The sequence below is a fragment of the Corvus hawaiiensis genome, chromosome 9 (assembly GCF_020740725.1).
Source record: "Corvus hawaiiensis isolate bCorHaw1 chromosome 9, bCorHaw1.pri.cur, whole genome shotgun sequence".
Taxonomy (NCBI): domain Eukaryota; kingdom Metazoa; phylum Chordata; class Aves; order Passeriformes; family Corvidae; genus Corvus; species Corvus hawaiiensis.
In genome coordinates, this window is record NC_063221.1 from 24,769,477 (window position 1) to 24,795,308 (window position 25,832).

The 25,832-nt window shown below is 43.0% G+C and overlaps 2 protein-coding genes across 2 annotated transcripts; both read right to left on the reverse strand.

Annotated features, from left to right (window-relative positions):
- Positions 1-387: 387 nt before the first annotated feature.
- ATPAF1 (ATP synthase mitochondrial F1 complex assembly factor 1) lies at positions 388-8,962 on the reverse strand. Its single transcript, XM_048312694.1, has 9 exons — positions 8,734-8,962; positions 7,642-7,750; positions 7,048-7,098; positions 6,281-6,343; positions 5,599-5,649; positions 3,756-3,803; positions 2,759-2,854; positions 2,061-2,168; positions 388-1,158 (listed from the first exon to the last, which is right to left on the reverse strand). Exons 1-9 carry the CDS (start codon positions 8,940-8,942, stop codon positions 964-966), a joined length of 930 nt encoding a protein of 309 aa, XP_048168651.1. The 5' UTR covers positions 8,943-8,962; the 3' UTR covers positions 388-963.
- A 349-nt stretch (positions 8,963-9,311) lies between these two features.
- On the reverse strand, positions 9,312-25,600 carry EFCAB14 (EF-hand calcium binding domain 14). Its single transcript, XM_048313099.1, has 11 exons — positions 25,334-25,600; positions 24,258-24,406; positions 21,057-21,202; positions 19,365-19,463; positions 17,486-17,596; positions 16,587-16,667; positions 15,545-15,736; positions 14,807-14,887; positions 13,858-13,969; positions 12,913-13,044; positions 9,312-12,080 (listed from the first exon to the last, which is right to left on the reverse strand). Exons 1-11 carry the CDS (start codon positions 25,507-25,509, stop codon positions 11,905-11,907), a joined length of 1,455 nt encoding a protein of 484 aa, XP_048169056.1. The 5' UTR covers positions 25,510-25,600; the 3' UTR covers positions 9,312-11,904.
- Positions 25,601-25,832: the final 232 nt, after the last annotated feature.

A 25,832-nucleotide genomic window follows, 5' to 3' on the forward strand; every position in this document is an offset into this window, starting at 1 on the left:
TATTAAAGCAGCTCTGCATGTTCATAGCAACATATTTTTTTCATGAGCTGTCACTTGACAAACAAGAAGCTAGCTGGTGACTCTCTCTCTCTCTTTGTCACTGTGCCAGTCCATCTTTCCTTTATTATGGATAGTGCCTTTCCTGAAGTGGGAACAAGAGTTATTTTTTGTCCCTTCAAATACCATTTGTGAGCTGGCTGACTAGATGCCAGTCTGAGAAAAAATAATCCCATAAAACAGGCAATGATTCCTCTACAGTATTAAAAATATACTAAAAAAATAAAACCATGTTCATACTGCTCAAAAATAACATCTCAAAGACAGAAGCATAGCAACAGGATACAATTAATATATCAATTAAGAAGCAGAAAATTCCCAGAACAAAACTAGTGACTCTGTATTTTTAATCCTGAGAAAAACTCAGACCACAATACATATCTGTGTAAGACACCTCACAAAGGAACAAAGAGGTGTCTGTCTTAGAGCATTGCTCCTATTCTTTCCTCTTGATGGACAAGCCTGCATGAATTCCACACAGATTAAAAAGCACTGAACCATGCAATTATAATGGTGGAGGGCATTCAAAATGCGTTTACTGAGAAGAAACACTGGTTGTCATCTCTGTCCTGATGTCAGTACAGCCCGTTACATAGTTCCCCTTCTGTCACTTTATTTCCAATTTCCACAATCCAGCAGGCAGCAGGAAGTCACAGGACAGGGAAAATGGCTCTTTCTGATGAAGTTACACTGAAGTACTGGGCTCCATTTGTTGGCAATTAGTTACTGTTGTTCAAATGGCCCACGTCCTCATCTTGCATCAGTGCCAGACAGGCTTGACTGTCACTCTCCCAGGATGTCTGCAGACTTTCTGTGGCCAAATCCAAGCTGTAAAACAGAAGACACAGGACCACCCCTCCTAGGACCCCCTGCCTGCTGCTGGCTCCTTTCACCACAGGCCAGGCTCTATGACTTGTCAGAAACCTGCCCAGGTCTCAGTTCTCTTCCAAGCCCGCTTTGCTCCAGCTCTGCTATAACTGACATGTATTTAAATTCACTGGATCTGTGGTTGAAGGTCTCCACTAATCCGTAGGTCTCAGAGTGATCCGTGGCATAGAACAGCTGCACCTGGTTGGCCAAGCACCGGGCATCATGGACCACCTGGGAGGGAGAACAGAGCTGTTACCATCAGGGTGGGACTGTGCCAGTGTCCCCCTGCAAAAGGAAGGCCACAGTCCTGCTCACCACATGGCTCAACTCCAAGCCACGTTAGTTTAGCAAATCTCTTAACAAACCACCTCTCTCTTGCTCCTGACCTACTTAAACACTTCAGCACCGTGTGTTTTAGCAACTCTCCTGCTGTGCATCTGCCTCAGAGGTCAAGTGTGTCTTTTGTGATCACTGCCCACTCTAAGATGCAACAAGTCCTTGTTTTTTCCTTCTTACAGCTGACCTACTTGCAAAGTTTCATTGTTTGCTCAGAGATCCAACAGGGCAAAAGAAAAGCATTACCAATTACTCCAGTTATTGTTTCAGAAGGGGTCAGGAGGTCAGTTAGAGGAGGGATATCTTAATCATTTTGTTCCACTACTACAGTGCCCAGTGCCACCAGTCCAGGCACTGGTACAGATGTGCCAATAATGGTGTGCCCACACAGAGGGAAAGAGCACAGGTGTGCACAAACTGAACACGCAACTCTGGAGCCTCCTGCTTTGACAAATAGGATTAAGCTTCAAAACACTGTTTTAACTTGTTTGTAGGTACCAACAGCTTTCATTTAAATTTACTTCTGTTAGTAAGAAAAACAGAAGCTTTGTTCTTTTACAACAATCAACTATTATACCCAAATTAAAAAAAAAGAATGCATGAACTGAAATCACCAAAGACTGATGATTCCTTTCTAGCTTTCCCTAGCCTTAAGTACACTAGGTTAAAGAAAGACAGTAAGACCATTCTTTGGCAAAGGGTCTTTGAAAGGCTTCACTGTAATTTGGTTTTAATGCAAAACTGTATGAGGAGTTGCAGCGTAAAATGAAGGAAGCCAATGAGCAGACTTCTCTTACCAAGAACTTGGAGTCCATTTCTGCTGTCATTAGTACTATCCCTTTCTCCTTCTGCAGATCAGGATAATGGTACAAGACCAACTGGCTTGGAGCAGTTTCACCTTGGGTCTGAAAGAGAGAAAGAAACCTGTCAGCATCCCATAAAAAACTTCCCTCCACTGCCGATTTGGGTGCTTGATTACAAAATTTGAACATTAACTGCCACAGAGGCAGTTACTTCCCAGGGCTTAAGGGTCAGCTCTAATTAGAAGTTCATTATTCTTGGTATTTATAGAAAATAAGGGATTTGTAGAGTTAGGTTGGTTTTTTTCCTTGACTAAAGACCATTTTGCATTTAAAAGAACCCACGATTTTTAGAAAGACATTTCATCTCACAACATCTACTGCTATTTTAAGTAGATTGCACAAACCATTCTAAAAAGCTTGGCTCTTGCTCCTGTTTTGAGACTACTGAATTTCTACCTCATTCTCTTCTACACTAGAAAGACATTTAACACCCATGATTTTACTATTTTACCTGTAACTAATGTACAATTAAACCATAATTAATAACAGCTTTTGTAATGATAATTCTTTTCAAGTTAAGCTAGACAACCTGTTGGTTAAACTATTTAGCAAATACCACATACTGCAATATGCTGATATTATCTATTTCTGGATCCTAAGTCAATTTTGAACTTTTTATCTCAAACACTCACCTGAACGTTTATCAGGGAAGTGAAGTGTAATTCTGTTCCAGACCACTGCCCCACGAAGAACTCATAGCCTTCTTTCCTTGGCAAAGCATACAGAAACTGCAGAGACATGATAAAAAAACCAAACCAATTTTCCCTTCCATAGAACAAAATGAGGCCTGTGTCACACTGGCCTCCAGCATTAATGCTTTAGTAACAGAACCACAACAGAAAAAAGGGTTTCTTTGCCCCACCAGGGGTGAGAGAACAGCAAGAACCAGACTTCAAAGCACACAATAAAGCAGAATTAGCCTATCACTATTATTTCATTACAAAATATGTTGGCAAATACTTTTATCAGTATTTTGAGACATAAAAAGGAAAGTGGAGAACATTCAGACCCTGACTTTTTTGTTCTCACCCTGAAAACCAACAGCAGAAATGGTCAAATAAAAGGTAAGGAGCATTCAGAGCATTTAATCCTGTCATTTTATCAGCTGCTCCAGAACAGGCAGCAAGCATCTTCTCTCTAGAGATTTACAGCCTATCCAGCTCCAGAGGCTACAGACTTGCTTGTTCTCCCACACCAAGGGAAGGACAACATGGGAGCAGAAAATCATGCAGGATACCTGACTGAATGCCAGTGCACTGTGCAGAAGTGCACTTCAGGCTATAAATAACTTCCCCATCTCCAAGTAGCTCAGGAAGCCAGATACATTTGATCTTGCTCTTGGCAAGTGAAGTAGGTAGGACTAATCCATCAACCCAGTAAAGTTTCCATTCCCTGGGAGATTCTGTGCTGCTGTTCTCTCAACCCTCCATCTCTTCTATCTAGATCAAACTGTTCAACACATATGAATAGCCATTGCTTTATCTGAGCACTAGGACAAGTGTTTGAACACCTGGATTTTACTAATCAGGCTGATACAATGGGTATGAACACAGGAGGATCAAAAGTTTATGGGCTAGGTTTGAAGAGGAGAGGCATTTCAGCTCTACAACCACGCACTGCCGTACGTACCGATGGACATTTCTGGGCTCTCTTCCAGATCAAATCAAACTTGTCTGCCTTTGGGGAAGGAGAAAGAGAAGTTCAATTTTCATAACACAAACGTGGATGCAGAGTTGTTCACAATCACCTCATTAACCTTTAGTGGGTACAACTTCCGCCTGGAGAAGGTCCCACTGCGGGGACAGATGGCAATGAATGCGTGGAAAGCCGAATTTTGTTCTTATTTACCTGAAAGTCATCAGTATCCCAATTTAACAAGGCTGTCTCTAAGATGCAACAGCAAGCTCCCTGGATCCAGAGCTTTATTCCTTGGATATGGGGGCCCCAAGCCTGAGGCTTACATTACATCCTCCTTCAGTAATTGCTCCACTGCATCATGTAGTGTCAACAGCTGAGCGAGACAACACAACCCTGGCTCCAAATTGTGGATTTACATCATTGTCATCTGTTCTTCAGTATAAAAGTGCAGCCCATATATACACACAATAACATATTTACTGCTTATGTTTAAATTGAAACCACAACCCTATTTGGTCAGCCCTGATGAAACCTGGCAATCTCATTCACATGTTCTCCGTGTTTCCCCAAATCTTTTGCCTAATTTTTTTTTGCTTCCCAGCACTATATTAATATCTACTCTCAGGTGTTCAGGAAAGAAAACATATGCCATTCATCAACAAGAAATTCCTTTGTGTGTACTTTTGAGCACTGGAGAATTATGCAAGGCCTTTCTTCCAGCCAATGGAAAGCTTCTGGCAAAAGACAAAGGGTTTTTTTCCCCTCGATGACACCATGAACTGCTTCCTAATGTGCCTGGGATCTGGTTTGCATTGAAGTCTTAAAAAGCTTCCAACACTCCTCCTAAAACAGTGCACCAAAGCACAGTGCCAGCCCCATTAATGAAAGACCTACATCTTTTTAACTGGAGTCCCTGGCTCTGGCCCTCTGCTACAGTAAATGTGCAAGTCAAACTATTTTCACAACATCCACATGTTGGGAAAACTGAAACAAGAAGCTGCTTGACTTCAAATCCCACACTTCCACTTTCAGAGCATACAGCACATCACACATTTAGAATACTGCCTCCCACTGAATTCAGTTGCAGCTCAAAGGGCCAAATACAATTACAAATCAGACCCCAGATCTAAATGAGGTTTCAAGAACTCAAGAAACACACAGTTGTGAAAAGACAGATTTAAGAGATTGCAATCACAGAATGACCCTGAAGAATAAAGAGAAATCCCCAAAGTGAAAAAAGCCTCCTTCAGCCTAATGCAAACTAAAAACCATTAACATCTGGAAAAGTTATCAGGAGTAAGAAATATGATCTTATCTCAGGAAAACACCCTGCAATCTCAACGAAAGGCAGTGCTGCCAGTAACTGTAAATATATGAAAGTAAGTCATAAGTGATTAGCCACATGCAAGTTACCAGCCAAGTGCTCTAGGACTGCCACATTAACCTTGAGGCAGCTGCCTGTGCTGCAGGGAAGAGGGCAAAGAAACAAGCAACTCTGAGAAAAAGTAAATAAAAATATAAATGCTGCTTCTAAACACTAGGGCCATGTGAAGAGTATTGGATGCTTGTATTAAAATAAACCTGGCAATTCCAGCCAGGTGTGCAGAAAAAGGCCCTTGATTTATTGAAACTCCTCTGAGTGAGAAAAAAAGGGATATGCATTTCTGGAAACAACAGCCTTTGTTTGGGGCAGTAAAATCACTCAACCCAGAAAATAAATTTTTTCTTGAAACCTCATTTTCCTTTAATGACTGATTTTAAAAGCAGCAGAATCACCATTGGAAAGCTTTGCATGCTGGCTTTTCAAGTGCAGAACTACAGGGGAACTACTTACAGGAATAACAGCATAAACCGTGTCTTTTGCAGAAAAATACTGATTCCAAATCTGTAGAAAACAAAGATGAGATACAGCTAAAGTTCAGCATTTAGCAGTAGTGTTAAATGCTTTGAAATGTCAACTAACCTTTGTAAGCACTTTGAGAAGTCATTTTTCAATCAAGCCTGACTTTCCTGCTAATGCAACACACTTCTCCTAAGGTTCCAGAGTACTTGTGCCAAACGACAGATTCCAACCAGGTAAAAGAAATCTGCAGTGGGCTCAGAGGTGGCTCAGTATTTATTAACCATCAGAAGTGCTTCTTACATCACACTAATGACTTTTGGTTGGGGTTTTTTGGTGGTGGTGGTGATGATTTTTTTAATAAAGAACATATAAAACATTTTCAACAGCAGACAAGTCTTTGCATAATGCTCCTCTGTGTCGACAGTCTTTTTCTTCACCACAGCAGGATGGCAATACCTTAGTGTACCTGTACCTCCTAGTACCTCCTAAAAGGACTCACCTAGATGGAGAAAACTTTATCTTCTCCAATGGATATCCATGTGAACGTGCTTTTTATAAATACACATCCACAGTTGCGTTTTATTTTTCAGTCTAAGTAAAATTTCCATCCTTACACATAGATTACTGTTAAGCACAGATGTGAAGCAAAGTTTATTAAATTTAAATCCGTCACCTGTGTTATCTCCCCTGCTGATTTTTCTTTCACCATCTCAACATTAAGAATTGAATCAAGTGTCTGCAAGAGAAAGCATAAAGAATCTGGCATGACGGCAGTTCTGTGATCATGTAGGAATCCAGAATGAATAGATGCAATTACAGAGAAAAAAAATCAACCTAAAGGAACTTAATTCAATTTATAGTGTTAATTAGTCCCTTTAATTGCCAAGTAAAATATAGCAGCAACACACTGAGACGTGAATTCACACAGAGGCAGAGTAGATTCTTTCAGGACACAGCACATGCTTTGCTCCACTTGTGCAGATCCCTGCTGAAGCTGCAAGAGGAGCTGCAGCCTTTTGCCTTCAGCCACCTCAAACGCGTGCTCTTTGGCAGATTTACACTGAGACTTTACCAAAATAAAAAAATGTGAAAGGGAATTCCCCTGTCCCTGGGCTGGCTGATCACTGCAAATGTATTTTCATGCTGTAAAAGCAGCTTAACCCTTTCCATTTATTGTTCAGAACAGATCCCCCAACTGGAAGGAACTTCCAGGGTGTCACAGAGAAAGGACAGGATAATAAAAACCCAGAATGCCAGGAGTTTTGAGGTTGAACATGATCCCAACAGTAAACTAAAATCTTACACTGAAATGCAGCATAAGGAACAGCAGGATTATATCAAAGTGTTCTTGACTGAAGCACTGACTGTGGCAATACAGTCAATCCACACCCTTGCCTTGCCACAATGCCCCCTCCTAACACTTAGGTTCATTTCCCTTACCTTATCCCTTGTGAATCCTCCCTTTGATGTCTTGTTGCCCAAGCCTTCTGCCTGCAAGAAAACATCCTTCTTTAGTTTTACAGCTAATGCTTTAATACCATTTATTTGCCTTCCCTGCCACACCTAACCTACCTGCTGCCAAAAACTCCTGAGTGGGAGCTCAAGATACTTGAAGATCACTGCAGTGTATTTTTAATAAAATAAGTGATTGATGAGGTGAAGTAAATAAGATTAGTGTGAATTATGAATTTCAAGGCCAGAAAGGATTAGTCAAAAGGAAACTATTATGCATTTTGGATACAATATAATTGAACAATTTTCTTGCATTCACTAAAAAATGATGAATGCAGGATTGTGTCACTCCTCTGGCCAAACTAATCTGGAGCTAATTAAACTTGAACAACGTTTCAAGCAGGGAATTTACAGTCTAAAAAATAATACAGAGGAATACAGTACAATGCTTTTAGCAATCAGACAGTGAAATTCCAGGACTCCTACTGATATGGATGCTTCCAGTTTGTAACATTATGCTGATCCCATATAAATAACATTATAGCTTTAATGTATGTGATTTACAAAGAAAACTGGCCTTGCCTTTTCCTCCATGCATCTGATAAACTCTCCTTGTTTGGAATGTCCCACAGGCTGCTTTTTCACTTCACTTCTTTTTTCCATACGGGATTCAAACACATCTGGATTGGACCTGAATTGGAAAAGGGACTATTAACAGTACAACAGAACAATAGAACAGCTCGAGTTGGAAGGGACCCATAAGGAACATCCAAGTCTAACTCCCTGCTCCTTGTCCAACTGGACATAAATTCATATAACTAAAACATTCCAGTTTGCTTTTAAATAATCTTAAGTTTTTAATTATGACAATAAACAGGAAAAATCAATGCAGAGTTAAGAAACTGTGAAAGCTGTTTCACAATATCTCCTACGACCCAAGGCTTTGGATTTGTTTTTGGCACTGGATTCCAACAAGACCAGGTTAGATGGGGCTCTGAGCAACCTGTCACAATGGAAATTGTCCCTGCCTATAGCAGGAGGGTTGGAAGCAGTTGATCTCGAAGGTGTTTTCCAACCCAAGGCATTCCATGGCTCTGTGAGCGCCTATGAAGTCTTTTGCTTCATTTACTTCTATTGCTAAGTAAGGTGACCCACCTTTTTCAGGATAATTCAAACCCATGATTCCTCTCTGGGCTGTTCCCATTGTGGCCTTGCCAGCAGATGGACTTACACCTAAAATAAGACCAACTTCTGCCTACTCCTTTTCTATTCAAATCCTCCTTTACAATACAACAAAAGACTAGAAGTTGGAACACTCTTCGCCTGCTCCAGTGGTTTCCAAAGGTGGAGAGCAGTGCTGGGTGATTAACATCATTTGGCCTTTTAAAATGTTTACTATGATACTGATTCATGCTCTTAACTTAAAATTTTAATTTCATCTTCGCAAAACTATTTCTTATCAAGCTGACCACCTTGGGAGACGACCCTCACTGAGCTGGTGCCGACCACATGTGAATTTCAGGGCAACTGGCCTAAACTAATCGAGTTTCTCATGAGGGCGAAAAGCTAAAACAGAACGACACCCCTCCTCGAAGAAAGAGCTCCCCCAGCACTCCCTTTTCCCAAAACACAGCCCGCCCACCCCCTTCCTGCGCCGCCTCCCTCAGGGCCCACCTCCGCAGCTCCTGGATCTTGTGCCGGTACTTCCCGTAGAAGGGGTTCTCCTCCAGCGCCGCCTCTCCCGATCCCGATCCCGCTCCCGTTCCCGCTGCCGGCCCCAGCACCCCCCGTGCCGGCGGTGCCAGCAGCCCGAGCGGCCGGAGCGCGGCGCGGCTCCGCAGGGCCGCCCCCAGGCCCCAGCCCTGGCACAGCGGCCCCGCCATGGCTCCTGCTCCCCTCAGCCCGCCCCGCGCTCCGCCCTCTCCCCTCAGCCCGCCCCGCGCTCCGCCCGCTCCCCTCAGCCCGCCCCGCCATGGTTCCTTCTCCCCTCAGCCCGCCCCGCGCTCCGCCCTCTCCCCTCAGCCCACCCCGCCATGGTTCCTTCTCCCCTCAGCCCGCCCCGCGCTCCGCCCGCTCCCCTCAGCCCGCCCCGCCATGGTTCCTTCTCCCCTCAGCCCGCCCCGCGCTCCGCCCGCGCCCCTCAGCCCGCCCTGGCCCGCGCCCCTCAGCCCGCCCCGCCATGGCTCCCGCTCCCCTCAGCCCGCCCCGGCCCGCCCCGTTCCACCTCCCCTGCCAGGCACCAGCCGGAGCCGCACACTGGACAGGAGCTTTTATTGAGACACGTAAAAGTCGCATTACATGATAGAGCGCCGCGGAGCGAACAAGCGCGGTGGGCACGGCCCCGCTCCCCGCGCAGGTCGGTAACCGCAGGGGGAGGTACACAGTGGTCACCCAAACCCACAGGTACAGCCCGAAAGCTGTACCAGGAATCACGGCACAACAGCAAGGCTCGGCGGCTCATAGCTCTGTTCCTGCTACAGCTCGCTCTCAGCGCTTCATTGCTTTTGATTTCACACAAACATAGCTTTTTCCTGAAGGACTCGCTGCCCAGAGCATCCAGCCGCCCCTCTGGTACCCCACCAGCAGCCGCACGAGTTAGGGGAGGGAACTGATTTGGATGAGTGTATTTATTTATTACACTCACGGCTTTTCATCAAACACCGGAGAGTAACCCTGCCCACATCTGGCGTCAGGGCTTCTGGAAGCATGCGGGATGGAGAGCGGTGGCGTAGCAGAAACCTCGCAGGGATGGGACCGGTGCTCCCAGCCTGCAGCACAGAAGAGACCACTGTACCACTTGGATTTTGTCTAATTGACAGCAGCACAAGCCCATCCTACAAGTGACCACAGCACTTAGCCATCGACTGTGCCCTCGACATGCAAGTGAAGAAGCAGCCGTGGGCTGAGCTCCCTGGGCACAGGCAGAGGACACGGGCAGTGGAACAGCACACATCAGGTCTAGCTGGCATTTTCACTACTGCTGCTGAAGAGCCTTCTAAAAGTAAAGCAGACTGCAACAAAACAAAACACTGAAAGACTCACAAGGCAGTACCATAATCTTTTAAATTTTAAGGTAAAGTTAAATTTCATACAAACAAACTTCCAAAAATATTTTGCAAACTCTGGCATATGGCTATGATACAGTATGTACAAATAAAATATCAGAATGGTTACATTTTATTGCTTTTTTTCTTTATTTGGTTAAGGAATCATACAGTAGTGTATAAAAGGGTATGGGAAGTGGCAAGAAGCACGTGTTGGCTTCTTGTCCTCTCTAAAGCCCAGGTTGGTTGGTTTTGTTTTGTTTTGAAATACGGCATTTTCAAACGTCACATTAAAAGCATTTTGGTACTGGGTGGCATCTGCATTACCCAAACAGGATAGAAGAGCAACAGTGAAAGAAGCCTAGGAAATGGGTAACAGGGCTCCATTTTGTACATTCCTTTGCTGATTCATACTTCCAAAATACAATTAATGATAAAACATCCAGTCTAAAGTTACATAAAAGTCAACAATTATGAACTGACTTCCTCATAAACTGATGTTTCAGCGAGCTGGGCAACTCACTAATCATGCAAAAAACTTAACAAGATCAGTGATATTTGTGAGCAAAATCACCCAACTTGGCCCTGATCTAGCCTGCAAGAGAGAATCCCCTCTGCGAAAGTCATTTTTCTATGTTCCAGAACATAATAAATACACTGTGTTTAGATCCACTACTATAAACAGATCTTTAAGTTCCTCTGTAGTAAGGAAACCTCACTTACAAACCATGTGGCAGTACAGAATGATGATGCTGTTGCACATGCCTACACAGCTTTTCACATCCTTCTGTTGGAAAGAAGACAAAAAATAAAGGTACCAAGAAGGGATCACGGTCACAACAGTCAGGAAAGAGCTCACAAGTCTCCTCTGGGCCTTCCCACCCACTCACACTCCCGGAGTGTATCAGAGCACTGCTGAGGCATGACCTGCTCAGGTGCTGCTCAGCAAGCTGCACTGTAGCCTTTTACCTCTTAAGCATCTATTAAAGCTATTCAATATGTTCATTTAAAAAAAATAAATAGACAGGCTCATCTCACAAAATATAATCTGAATGCAACACAGCGAAGCCTAAAGAACGCTGAAGTGAAAACCCAAGCACTTGGCAAGTTAATTGCTCCTGTAGGCTCATGATATAAAAACATTTTCAACTCTTCCCTTTAAAAATACATCCTGCTGTAGATGGGCATGACTTACCCCTCCAGCTTTCCTCTGACTGAGGCCAAATTTATTCATGGATATACTTAGTCAAAATCAGAAATTTAGCTGAAGCTCTTAACCCTGCATTCCAGGCTCAGTCTCTCATTATAAACAGCTTACTACCAACACAGCCCCTGACACAACTTCTCCTTAAATATGCATAATTTACTCTATCTCAAATATTTACAAGCAGAAGCAGCCCATCTTCACAAGACAGATTTTCCTTCTGCTCTACATAAAGTGCAGCTCTCTAATTTAAGGCAAATTTCAGTGAAATATAAAACCATAGTTTTATTTTAGTATGTACACATTTTAAGTTATAACCAATAACTCCCTTGAAAAGGAAATAATGAGAGGAAAATGTTTCCAAGTTTGGGAATTTCCTGGATTTTAACAAAGTCCCAATATTATGTCCTATCGACATATAAGTTTGTAAATTTCTTTTCAATAAATGCAACTGAAAAAAAGAGGTGACTATGTGTACAGTAATTTAGCTCCAAAGATCAGTAAAACACTGGGAAAGTGCAGCCATAGCTTTTCATGTCCTGTAGCTTCCTTTAGCTACAGTAACATCCACCAATATCACATTTCTAAACATATACCCTATACACCTAGTGCTAATCTCAGTTCTGTTAGCGTGTATTTCTCATCTCCATCTGTGTCAAACTCCTTAAAGCTCTGGGATTCTTGGGCTGTGGAGCCAAGCAGCTTTTGAAGATCTTGGTATGAGAGTTTTCCATCAGCATCGGCAGGTGCTTTTTTGAACAGTTTCTGAAGATCTGCAAAGAGAACAAGGATTGAGAAACAGCTCCTTTAAGTACACAGGAATATCCTATAAGCTGCTTTCCCAGTTTTACAGCCCTGTCTCTTACTACCCAGTAACTACACATGGCATTCCTGAGTGAGGAGTTTGCCTCCTATGTTGTCACAAGCTGCTGATAACAGTTTAGGAGAAAAAAGCATGAACATTTCTGGATTAAATTACACTAAATCTGAAGAAAGTAATCCCTATTTCTGGCCACAGCTAACAGCCCATTTTACAGCCACTAACTGCATGCAGATGCAGTTGTCCCCCACAAAAGCAAGCTCTGAATGACAGTTGCTATACCAACAGGACAGATGATATAAAGGGAAAAGTGTCTATTCACTTCCTGATGCAAAGAGTTGCCCTTTCAGGAACTGAAGAGACTGAACAGCAAGATCCAGAAACCATTCATCTGACCAGGCAGTGTTCTCTTGCAAAAAAAAAAAATACAGAAAAGAAAAAAGCCCCAGAACATACACATTCATAGCTACTTCTTTTTCCTTCAGCATGTTAATTCTGCCCTTGACTTCTCTCCCACTCTCTGGGGCACTCGATGCAATACTTTGGGTACTCAAAACAATTATAATTCACTAACAATGCACACTCCTGCTTAAATCTCAGTTTCTTTTCTTTTACATGCTATTCTTTCTTTTCAGTTTTTTTCTTAATTGCTGGGATTTTTTTAAAGCCCATAGTCCTCAAGCTGTTAAAATTGACCTCGTATCTCCCAAAATGTTTATACTTATCCTCTCCTAAACATTTACATGAAATACTCAGAAGAAAAGGTCAGCCTGAAAAGGACATACCTTCAATGCTGGAAATTCCTGGTAAGGACAGATGGCTCAGCTGCCCGTTCCTCTCTGTGTTGTCACCAGCTGACCTTGAAGCCACCCTTGATAGCTCTGTGGGCTTTGCTGTAGTACTCTGACTACTTTCAACTGTTACAGAACAAATTCTATTAGTCTTACTAATTCCACAGAATTACAGCTAGCAAAACCAAACAAAAATCCAATGAAACTAATTACTTTTTAATTTTTTTTATCACAGTAGCTGTATGGGATAAGAATGCTGCAGTATTTCAGAAGGGAGTGGTGTTGTCCCCTTTTACCAATAATTGAAAGGACAGTCACACAGCTTTCATCTTCCATTCTGGACTAGGAGGTGTGTATTTGTAAACTCCCATACAAAGAATGACTTGGCAGTGTCTTCTGCTCCCCCTTCTGAGGGTGCTGAAGAAGCTTCATTGAGCAAATGACATCTGCCCACCTGGGTTGCTTTCACCTCATCAATATCAACATTCCCTAACAGCAAGGTCTAAACTTCCAAACTCCTGCTTGGAATGAACAAGCAGCACAGTTCTATTGTAATGAAATATTTAAAAATCTGATGCTCAGCAGAAGTGCAGAATCGAAGTCAGCACAGAGGCAGAGAACCTTCCTCTATGATACATTTACATTTTGAAAAAGCAAAGCCAGATGTTCCTGGGTATAAAGTTCTACAGTTAATCACTGCATGCCAAACACCAGCTATTGATCCACAGGAATCCTGCCATATACATTTTAAGTCACCTTCCAACTTTTGGAGTCATATACAGCTTTCTGGTTTAGAAACACCTGTTTCTTACTGCTTTAACTAAAAAGCCTTCATCAAAATCTTAAGGAAGAGTCTGAATTATCCACCTTAATTAGTTATTCTTTGAATTACAAAGGGAACATCCAGGTTTACAGATTACTGTTAAAAGACATTCTTACCATTCTTTGATGCCTCAATGGGTCTGTCATTTTCTGGCTTGCCTGTGAGAGCACTCATCCGTTGAAGAGTCTCTTTTAGTTTTGATACCTGAGTATCTCTAGTTTCTGTTTCCTGCATATGTACAGAAAAAAATATCTTAAAATGCACCCCTTCAGTAAATGTAGAAGATCAGCAAAAGTAGTAATTTAAAATGTGTAAGCAGTTTTGACTGACTTAGAGGTATCCAGGCTGATCAAGTTTAAAATTATAAACAAGATTTAAAACCAACAAACAAATACAAGAATCTATGGGATGATGTAATGAATAAATTTACATGGTCTGTAGGAAAACAACAGAATCAGTACCTCAACCTGAAAACCAGGCAATTATTTTGCATACACCCATTTCAAAAGAATCTGATTTTTACTTTCTGTATTTCCTACAGAAAAGAGCAAGACACTGAAAAACTGTAATATAAAACAGTTAAGCCCACTTGGAGTGAGCACTTATACATTAATTAAACTGCTTAGCTGTTTCAAAGGTTTGTCTGCAAGTAGTGGCAACCCTCATGTAGGAGCCACTGTATCTCTGTTCAAGTAAAAGGCCCACATTTTTTAATCTGCAGCTCCCTTACTCTTTTCATTGGTACATTCCAGATGACAGGTTGAGTTCACATCAATGCAAGCCCAGAACTGACAGTGCAGCCTGTTCACTCATCCACCTTCTTTCCAGCAGATGGAAACTAAACTCAGCAGCATCCCCTCCTATCCCCAGCCCACAATTTGGCCATTCAGTTAAACTCACTCCCAGCCAGTGAAAGACCATCACTGAGAGGGGCTTCCAGCACATCCTTGACTCCACTAGTGCCTCTTTGCAGAACTTTGCTCAATTAAGGTCCATTTAAAACATCTTTAGAAAGACAATTACATGCTCTACTAATCCAGTGTTATTTGTATTTCCTTACTTTACCTTCAGATTTTTACTTGACTCAGTTTCACTATCTAGTTGATCTTCATTTTCCACTTTTGGAGAGGTAGTTGCATCATTCCCCTTCAGAAAAAACAGAGCAGAGTTTATTTATGTGCTTTTTATTTTCTACAACAGAGTTTCTTTCCTTCAAATTTGGCAGACGTGAAGCAGAGACAGACCAGGGCAGATACACTGTAGAATAAACATGAAGTCATAAAAATGGGTTATATAATTTACCTCAGCAATGCCATCATGTTCCTTTATTGCTAAACATACAGAAGACGTTCTCACAGACTGGCCCCAGTGTGGCAAACAGAAAACACTGGAAGAACTTACGAACTTATTTAGGAGGTTTTTTTATTACTGTTTTTCTTTTAGAATTTAAGCACTGTTGAACAAATGCAGAGCCCCACTTAGCTCCTCAGGGTGGCTTAACAGATCTATACCAGAGTGATTCCTAAAACATAGCTCAGTTTGTGATCCTGCCTCAGAAAGCAACCACCCAGCTCTTAAATGTCACAGTGTTTTGGACATTTTCCTGTAGATATTGCAGAAAATAAATAAAATTCTGCTTCTGAGACACTCTTAATCTGTTCAGAAACAAATTCCAGCCTTTTATAATGAACTCCTAAGTATCTCAAGTTTCACTCTGATATTTTCTTTAGTTAGGTCTGAAAAGCTGTATCTGCAGTGCAAGGGAAGTAGCAGCCTGAGTAGACACCCTGAGCCACCTCTTACCATGATGGTAGACGAGTTCTCTCTTTTGTCCAGATTTTTCATAACAAGGGGGGAGTTTTCCAACAGCGTCACTTTCCGGCTGAGGTTGCCAAGGGCTGAATCCACATTTAGAAGTTTGATGTCATTCAACTTTTGGTACACCACTACAGTATTATTTAGCTGTTCCAAAGCTGCATGCAGTGCCTGGCTTTCCTGAAATATGGACACAGCAGGTGTCAGTTTACCCAACCTGTGCAGCAACTCCTGCTATTAACAACATAACTGACCCAGTTTAACTCTCCACTGACATCACTGAAAACATCCAGCTGGAAGGTTCCAGAAAGTTATTCCAAGTTTCTAAACGTTTGAAACTGAGATTCTTCCCCAGGGCTAACCTCTTTGTTGCTAATGTAATCACTTCAGCCGTGCCAGTGAACACAGAAAGCCTATTCATCTCATTTTCCAGGTCAAGCTTTGTAAGCACAACAATGATTTTCCCCAAGAAAGCATGTACTGGGCATATTTATATACAGGATTCATTTTTGAGGAAGATATTGACTGTATTAGATGTAAGTTAAGTGCAGTCGTTCTGTTCCAACCCATTCAGCTAAACACCTACACATTAACCTTTTTTTTGTTGTTGCTGAATTACTGCTTTCCACACCTCATTACATTGAGGGTGACTCCGTACAGGCCACTCCCAAGTTTGCTCAGATTAGCACGTACCTGCTATAAAATCCACTCCACTAAAAGCTTTTAACTTATTTTCATTTACTTTAGTAAAGCACACCTATAATTTGTCAGATATTGGTTTCACTCTTTTTACTCTTCACCCAGTCAGAACACAGAAAAAATCCACTCTCAGAACAAGGCATTCTCCTGTTTGCACATACACAGGAACAAACTACAGCAAAATACCCTTATGATTTGCTTTAAAGCGTGCTATCTGCATTGTATTGATAAAAACCATACTTTTTGCACACTACAGTACTGCAAAACACATGGCTAAGTTACATATCCATGACATTTGTACCAAAATCCCTTATGCAAGGAAGAAAAATACCTTTTTGCAGTATTCTGTCTCATTTCCCTCAGTCCTTGGCACAACAGTGGAGGGAAGTGAAGGCAGCTGTTTTAATTCCTTCTAAGGAAAGAAGTAGAAAATTGTGTTACAAAATCCCTGTGAATAAGTGCTTAATAAGTGGCAGACTGGAGCTAAGGATGTTTTGCTACAATTACAGTCACTCAGGGCTGCTGTGCATGCAGTATTTTAACTAGGCTAATAGTTTTCTCTTTCAAACACATAAGGTCCAAATTTATTTTCATTAAACCCTCCTAATTAACCATTCTCCATTTAATGAAGTGTTATGATACACATTCACTGCTACCATACACACTGCCATATCTGCAATGTTTTCAGAGCACCCACTGACTGAATCAAGCCTTATTACGTGTCTAATTTAGATTTTATCTGCAAGAATTCTTGAATTGCAGTTTAGCTGAAAAACTGTAATTACCAGCTCAGTTTGTCAACCCCAAGTGAGAGGTCAGGATAAATACAGTGAGTAGTGTCTGGTAAAGACAGTCAGTAATTTCATCCTGATATGGATTCTTAATTCAACCAACAAACTATCTCAATTTTCTCACATCCCCAAACCTAAAACAGTGCAGACAGCTACCATAAGCAGTACCCTGCATCACACAGAAGCATCTCTCAAGCCCCCGTATCTGTGGAGTAGGAAGCAAAAATATGCAGGATAAGAAGAGTAGAAAGGAACAATTCTGGCTCCGGAGAAATACAAACTTGGTACCATATAGGAGATGTCACACAGGGATTAGAAGATTAACTAATTAATGCATCAACCCACAGAAACCTCAAAAGTATTTCAAAGGCAAAAGGCACAACTCCAAGCATTTCTTTAACTTGCTTCATATTAGGCAGTGTTAAAGCATTTTTCTTACCACGTCATTCTGGAGTATTTCTATGGATTTCTTGTATTCCTCAATAGCAGTCTGTATATTTTCAACATCATGAGCCACACTGGTAAGGGTGCTACCTATGTTGGCTACAGTCTGCAATAAAAAAGATGACAGAAATCTCAGCCTTCCTTCAACTGCACTGTCTCAAAGTACCAATCAGCTGAACACAATGTTTTGTTAGTGAAACTGCAGGCAGGCTGCCACAAAAATATGCACAGGAGTTTGAAGAATTTGGAACTTTCTTTGCACTCTAAACTGCAAATTATACCCAAAGCAACCTCTGCCCTGGAGGACCTCAGGACACCTTCAGCACCCTTCACCAGTATGAACCAGTCTGAGAGGAACTCCCTCAGTAATCCTTCAGGATTTAACACCAGCAGGCATCTGTATTTTCAGGAATGGTACCTACAAGGAAAAAGGCTCAAGAAAACCAAATCCTACATAAGAAACGCAGCCTTGTCATAGGATCACTTAGGTTGGCAAGGACCTCTAACACTGAGTCCAGCTGTTAACTCAGCACTGCCAAGTCCACCCTTAATCCATGTCCCCAAGCTCCTATCCACATCCTTTAAATACCTCCAGTGACAGCAACTCCAGCACCTCCCTGTACAGCTTGCTCCACTCTCTGAAAACCCCTTCAGTGAAGAAATTTTTCCTATTATCCCATCTAAACCTCCACTGGCACAGCTTTAGGTCATTTCCTGTTGTCCTATCACTTGCCACTTGAGAGAACAGCCTGACCCCCCACCTGGATCCAACCTCCTTTCAGGGAGTTGTAGAGAGTGATAAGGTCCCCCCTGAACCTCCTTTTCTCCAATCTAAACACTCCCAGCTGCTCCTCATCAGACTTGTGCTCCAGACCCTTCCCCAGCTCCACTGCCTGTCTCTGGACACGCTCCAGCACCTCAGCGTCCTTCCTGAATTGAGGGGCCCAGAACCGGACACAGGATTTGAGGTGTGGCCTCACCAGTGCCCAGTACAGGGGGACAATCACTGCCCTGGTCCTGCTGCCACACTACTCCTGATAAACAACATGCCTTAAGACTGCTTCTGACAGGACACTCTGAAAATCCAGCCTGCTTGCAGCAGCAAATAAGGAGCTTAGGAAACAGCTTTGTACTCCTCCCAGAAAAATAAATCCTGGCAGCCCCATCAGCCAAACCACTCATTGCTTTGCATATCACTAGCTTGTTGATTACACATTAATTTTGTAGGGATAGGAAATGAGATGTGGAAACCCATAACGCCACAAAGACTAGACTAACATTAGGTGTTAGCCCAATAAATGTTTACTGCTAACATTAGGTGTTAGCCCAATATAAATGTTTATTGCTAAATAAACAGAACTGCCGTGGAAGAGCTCTGCAAGTCTCAACAAGCCATTCTTTTTACCAAAATAAATGGGACAGTTCTTTGGTAAAAGATGCTCAGCTAAGGCACACAGTAAGATATTGTATTAACAGAAAGCAATGCATTTCCTTTTCCAATTAAAAAAGCTAAACAAACCACCTATTTGCATGCAGTTATAAAACTGCAGACAGACTTTTTCCAAGTATCTTACATTATATTAAGATTAGCAATTTGAAGGAAAGTAACCAGAAAGATCAGCTCCAGGGTACACATGGGACAGTATAATACAAACAAATACATCTCCAAAAGGGATAAACAAAGGCCTTTAAATTTTTTACCTGCCACACATTATCACAAGACCATACAATAAATAAAGTCAAATTTTAAAGACAAGAGAAGCAAATATTCCTTGCAACTCAGGCAGCTCCCATTGTCACTGCTGCCTGCAAGAGCCCAGCTGCAGCTTAACACACAGAACACATTTAGTGATAGCCACATTTACAGTACTCACCTTCTGAAGTTTCTCTACTGTGAGGGGAAGAGAAATCAGGTCAGCAGCAGATTTTATATTGTTTTTGAGATGATTTACTGTTGAGGTCAATAGTGATATCTAAAACCAAAAAAGAACACTTAGAATTAGGTGACATAATCCTGATTCTGACCTTCCCCAATACTGATGTGTAATATTAAAACATAAGGCAATACAAAATTATACATGTACACACCCCTGTCACTAGGTAAGAAGTCCTGTGTAGGCTGCATTAAAAATATTCTGTCTCTTGCAAAAGAGCAGGTTTTTATTTATTTTTTTTTAAATGAGAGCCATAGAAGACCCTTCTTTTCAAGAAGGTACCCTCTGCCAGTTTTACATTCATCCTCAGAGAGAGGCTGTTGCCCAAGAAAGACTTAAAAAATTGTGCAAGAAGTCCTCACATGGAGGAAACCATCACCCACTTTTGTATTTAGCAATGAAACCCACCTGGCAAAACCCAGCAAAGCCATGCAACCTCTCCAGCTGAGTGATGGGGAAAGAAGTTGCACCTACCACTCCAACCCTCTACTACACAACTGGAAGAGAGACTAAAATTCACTTTCTTCTGGTTAAAAAACAAAGTTGTTTCGCAACTTGAGGAAAAGATCCTCATTTTACATTAGGTCAATGCTGATCAGCTGGCATGCAGACTCCCTAGCTCCACAGCTGTGAACACTGGCTGAGATTATTCCCAGCAGCACATCCCAACAATTCATGGATAAAGAAACAGAGAAAATTTTGATCCCCCGAAGATCTGGCTCAGACTGTAACCAGATCCTGAGGTAACTTGAGGGCCTGCAAGAACCATGTGCAAGTATCTTTAACACCCAGGTGCAGATAAGAGCATTTTTAAAAGTCTCATGAAGAGCCTAAATAACTGGCTAAAACAGTGAGATGCTAAAGAAAGCAAATCAAACTCTTAGGTGTGCCCCAGTAAGCACTTAACCACCACATGGGACTGAAGAAAAATCAATCTGAGCAGGCACCTCAGTACTCTAACAAATTAAACCAGAGCACCTGTGTCAAGCAGAGTTCCCCCCACACACCTCTCAATACCATTCACTGTGAGCAGCTCTGAACTTTTACCCGCCAGGGCAGAAATTTCAGTAAAAGCCTTGCTGGATGCTTCACTTGAAGTGTGTTTTAATAGAGCAGCTGAGCAAAGAGCTCTCTGGTAAGTGGTTTAGTTCTGGCCCCATCAACAGTGCCAAGATTTACACCAGCTCAGAGGCCGAGTGTGTGTTAGCAGGTTTTATATTCACAGGACATCCGGCCTTTGTTTGCAGCAACAGGAGCTTGCTCTGAGTCAGGTAACTCTTTTCCACACTTACAAAACACTCTCAGAAATTTGAAATGTCAAATCTCTCATCATAAACATCACAACTATTTGGCAGGAAAATTAAGAACTGCACAGTCCTTGGGTTCTTTTAAATTCTGCCTGAACTCTTTCCACCAGTTATGCAATTTCTCCTCTTGTCATCAATCTCCAGCCCAGCTGCATGCTCAAGCTGGGTTTTGCTTGTTTCAAGTGAGGTTTATATTCTATTTTAACTTTAAAAATAAGAGCGACGTATACGGTCACAGAAGTCCTTAGATAAAATTAATTTCCATTAAAAAAATTGAATGGAATATTTTATTACTTTTCAAAACCAAGGACTGATCCCCTCTCACCTGTTTATTGATCTCTGTGATATTTATCCAAATTTTACTCAGCCCCAGTTCTCCAGTCTCAATTTGTTCTAGCTGCTTTTGGTTCTGCACCAAATCTTCATTCAGTTTAGGAATTTCTTGGAATGATGTTTTTTGATTAGATTCCACTAAAAGAATGAAAAAATAATTAAATATGTTTAAAAGTCAAACCAAAACAAAAATTCAAGTAAACAACAGTGAAAGGCAGAAAACAAATTACAAACAGCAACATCTACAGCAGTGAAAGAAGGCAATAACAGTTTCTTCATACAGGTTTATTGCCAATTCTGGATTCAGTGTTTGCTCAGAATGACAGCTCTTTTTTGTTTTAAGAGTACCAATATCTGCAGAGAGAACCCAGAGAGACTGTACTAAATTTAACACTTTGCATAGTCCTGTCATTCTGGCATCCTCAGTAGGTCTTTATTTAGTGCAGTTATTTTGCATTACCTCCACAGGGGAACATGAAATAGTAATGGGCCTGTGAATAAGAATTGCCAACAGTCCCAGGGCAAAGGAGGCAGGTGAAATGAACCTCAGTGCCCTTTTCAAGCCTGCAGAGGGACTGCTGACAATGAAGCGAATTCCAGGGAGATTAATGTAATTAGTTGCTCTGTGTGACAGAAAGACAACTGAAAAAATAATGTATAAGCTTATACATTAATGCCTGTTGGTAAACAAATCAATAAACAAGGTCCTTGGAAATAAAGTCAGTTATTACTACCATTAATACTAGAAGGGGGAAACGTGCAGCTCAAAGCAATTCCAGTGAGCCTCACAAATGCAGCTCTTCCAGATCTGCAGTGACTAAGCTGTTTAGCTGTGCTGTGAGGCAATCCTAAATCCCTAGGTCTGAGAAACAAATAAGCAAAGGTTTTGAGATGGAGATGACAGAGTTCTCCAAAATCTGCACCTCCAACCTGTAAGGCATCACTGGAAAGCTCCACAACAAACAGCCATCGTTCAGACAAGACTGCCAAGAGCAGTGGGACCTCTGCGTATTGTAGCTAGCAGAACAAATTTCCATGTGTGACCCCTCCAGTCAAAAGGAGAAGCCTGTGGAGTGGATACCTAAACACACAAAACTGGAAAGCTGTGCATTTTCAAAAACCCACCTCACTTCTCTTGAAACAAGTGCTAAAAGAACTTTTTAGGTGCAAAGTAATCTGCACTGCTTCACTCAAGGTACAAACAACACTTTGGGGTAAGACCTTGAAAGGTGTGTTTTAGCCAAAACAGACTGAGAGCTAATAGTGCATTTCACACAAGCAGTTCACACTAAATCTCATTTTCATAGGCTCTCACAGACAAATTATTTTCTGTTTTGCCCCTCTCACTGTGTACAGTGAGACTCTGCTTGAAGAGTTTTTTGCAGCACTAGGAAGGTTAAATGCCACACGTGTTCTTAGCATCATTACTGACAGCTGAAGGGAAAACACGACATGACTTCCTCCTATTCCAAACAAACTTGATGCAAAGATGTCTTGTTTATAAAAAGCACTCATACCATACTCACTTCATGCAAAGGATGGCAGAACATAACAAATACTGCCACAAACATCTGTTCTTATGGGGAAAAAAGTCTGGAAGATTCAGAGAAAGGTTCCTTTTCCAAACTTGTTGTATGACAGATGGATCACCTGCCTTTGTTTCTCTGTTCACCCACACATTTCACCACGGCAAAATGTTACCTTTTGGAACCAGGTTGTTCTTACTGCCTGCTTTTTTTGTCGTAGTATTTAAATGCTGTGCCTCATTATGAGGCTGCCATCCAACTCCTAGGCATGCTATTATGTTGGCAAGGAAATCTGACACGTTTATTACCAGACAAAGCATTAAATGCACAGCTCTTCTGTCAGAGCTATTAAGAAGAAAACAAGCCCATCTGTAATTGCCAGACAGGGAGAACGCGCTCAGGGAGAACAGCTGCTTTAACAAAGAGGTCTGTGTTGAACAGGAATGATGAAACTTAACTACACCAAAGCCAACAAATGCTGTCCTCGTGCAAAACTTTTACCACCAGCACACCCTTAAAGGGGAGCAGTCCACGAAGAGCAGCAGTTGCTGACCCAGAACACAGAAACAGCCACTGCAGAGCTGCTGGGAACACTCACAGCCACAAAGCAGCACCTGGAACTGAAGGTATCCTCCAGAACTGGTGGACAGCAACTACAGCCAACTCTTAGAGTCCAGTATCAATTAATACAAAAGCACATCTATCAGCAATTCTCTCACACCCAGCCAGCCTGTTCCACCTTGGCAGACAACTCCCCACCTCCCATGCCTGAACAGGAACACCTAAACACCAACAACAATGAATTTCTACATGCACTTTCTCAATGCCTCTTTTACCACAAGCAAAACACCACCTTTGCTGACCTTTTTCAATATACATAGGATTTTAAACTACTAACATAAGGCCCCAAAACACATCTTGTGCCCAGAGGTGAGGTACAGAGAACCAAGAGCATACCATACATGCATTCCATCAGCATTTGTGATACCTCAGCTCTACAGAAGTTATTATATTGAAATCTTGGCATGGCAATCTTGACATGGAGAGAGAAAACCTGAGCCCTACAAGCAAAACACTTCACCTTAACTCCACACCTCGAAGTATTAAACATATTAACTCTACACTATTCGTAACCTGACGTAAAAGTTGAACAAGAACAGGTCAATGCAAGCAAGATGAACATTCAGAGGATACAGAGGGAAAATATAGTACTGAAGCAACATTCGAATTGCAGTAACTCCATAGCAAGTATCAGAGGTTTTTAAAAGAGTTCAAGACAAGAATTTTTCTTTTTTTTTTTTCTTTTTATTTTTTTTCCGAATTCCCTAGACTGCTTTGACAGGGCTGATCAGAATTTTTTTAATAGGGTTTTTCCTTGGAAGAGAGCACTTTAAAGACCAAAGTCAGGAATTTTAGAAATGTATATGCAAGCAACTACAGGCCCACCCAGTCCAGTGTGCCTGCTCCTCAGAAGATAGAGAGCAGGCAAGAATATCTAACATTCACCTTAGATTCACCAACTCTCAGTGTTCTTGGCTCAGAGCATTCCTCAATTCAGAAGTGATTTGTCTGCTCAGTACTTCCAGACTTTGACTGAGCAGGCAAGCAACTAGAGCTCCTCATACTGCCCAAAGAAAATGTGCAATAGTAGCTACATTCATACTTACTAGTTCGAAACTTCTCCTTTATTGCATCCAAATCCTCCTTGAGAGCCACCTGCATCCAGACTAAGCCAACACATGCGACCACGCAAGCAGCAAGAATGACAAACGCACATAAAGGGTAACAGAACCTGCAGCATCGCAGGTAGTCTCCCCTGCAGAAAACAAAGTAACAGCTTGTGAATATACAGCAGTGCCTAGAAAAGTTTTATTTTAAATGCTGTTCTAGCAAAGTATGGGACAGTGTTGTAACAGCACACATTTTGGCTGACAGGACTAACAGAGTGTTTTCAGGAATAAATAAGGCTATGAAGTCAGGTCAGGGCTGTTACTCTCTATTCGGTTGATCCTCAGCATATTTAAAAGCAGCTGTCAGGTTTCTGTTACTAAAATATCCTGCTCTGCTGACATAAACTTATGTCAGGCATATCTGCTTGATAGTTTGGAAAACACGCTTTAAGACAAGGTATTACCACAATGTTACAACAAGTACTTCTAGAGCGTTCTAAATTGTGAAAGCCCAAGGTTCCCTGAGACATGCCTCCTTTCAGGTATGCACAGAGGCCCATTATTAATGCTGTTACTTAACTGAAAAGCTTATTTACTGGCAAAAGCACACCACGTCCCCGAGAAAGCCAGCACTGCGCCAGCTCGCAGGACTGTGCCACGCTGAGCACACACACTAGTAACTGCGCTCAGCATCCCCAGGAGCTTGCCCCCGAGTTTAGTCCACAAGGACTTGCGCTGCGGTGAACACAAAACAGGAGAAAAAGACAAAAGCCAGGGGATGGTCCAGTAGGAGCCGTCCCTGGCCATGGCTGGGGGTTGGAACTAATGATCTTTACGGTCCCTTCCAACCCAAGCTATTCTGTCACTCGATGATACTTCTGTCCCCAGACAGGCAACCTACGGGGTCGGACACGCTCAGTGCAGCTCCGAGTGTCCCCTGGCAGTCCCCAGCCTCGCACACCCCCTTTAGCCCCCCAGCCGCGAACCCGACCCGCTGAAGGCAGCGCAGCCCCGCCGCGGAGCCGGAGCAGGACCTGTCCGAGCAGGGGCCCCGCGCAGCGCCTGGGACTCACTTTCCGCAGCGGCCCCGCGCCCCTGCGAACTCGTCCTCGTCGGAGCTGGACTCGGAGTCGGAGGCGGGCGGCTCGGTGCGCAGCAGCCGGTGGCCCGAGCCCTTCTTGGCGGGCTTCTTCCTGCGGCCGTCGGCGGCCAGGCCGATGAGGGCGTTCAGCTCCTTCCGCTTCTTCATCCTCTTGTGGGGCGGCGGCGCGGCCGGCGGCTGGCTCCCGCCTGCCTCCTCCTCCTTCTCTTCGGCCGCCGCCGCCGCCAGCGCGCCCCGGCTCGCCAGCCTGCGGCCCGGCGGCGGCTACAGGCGCTCCGCGGGGCCGCGGCTGCTGCTCCCCCGCCGGCCCCGCGGCGGCTCGCCCGGCCCCACGGCCGCCGCCCGCCCCGCCCGCGCCATGGCCGCTCCGGCCGCGCCGCGCCCGCCTGCCTGCCAGCAAGCCGCGCTCCCACTGGCCGCCGCGGGACCGCCCCGCGCGGGCCGCCGAGAGCGGGCAGGGCCGCGGGTTC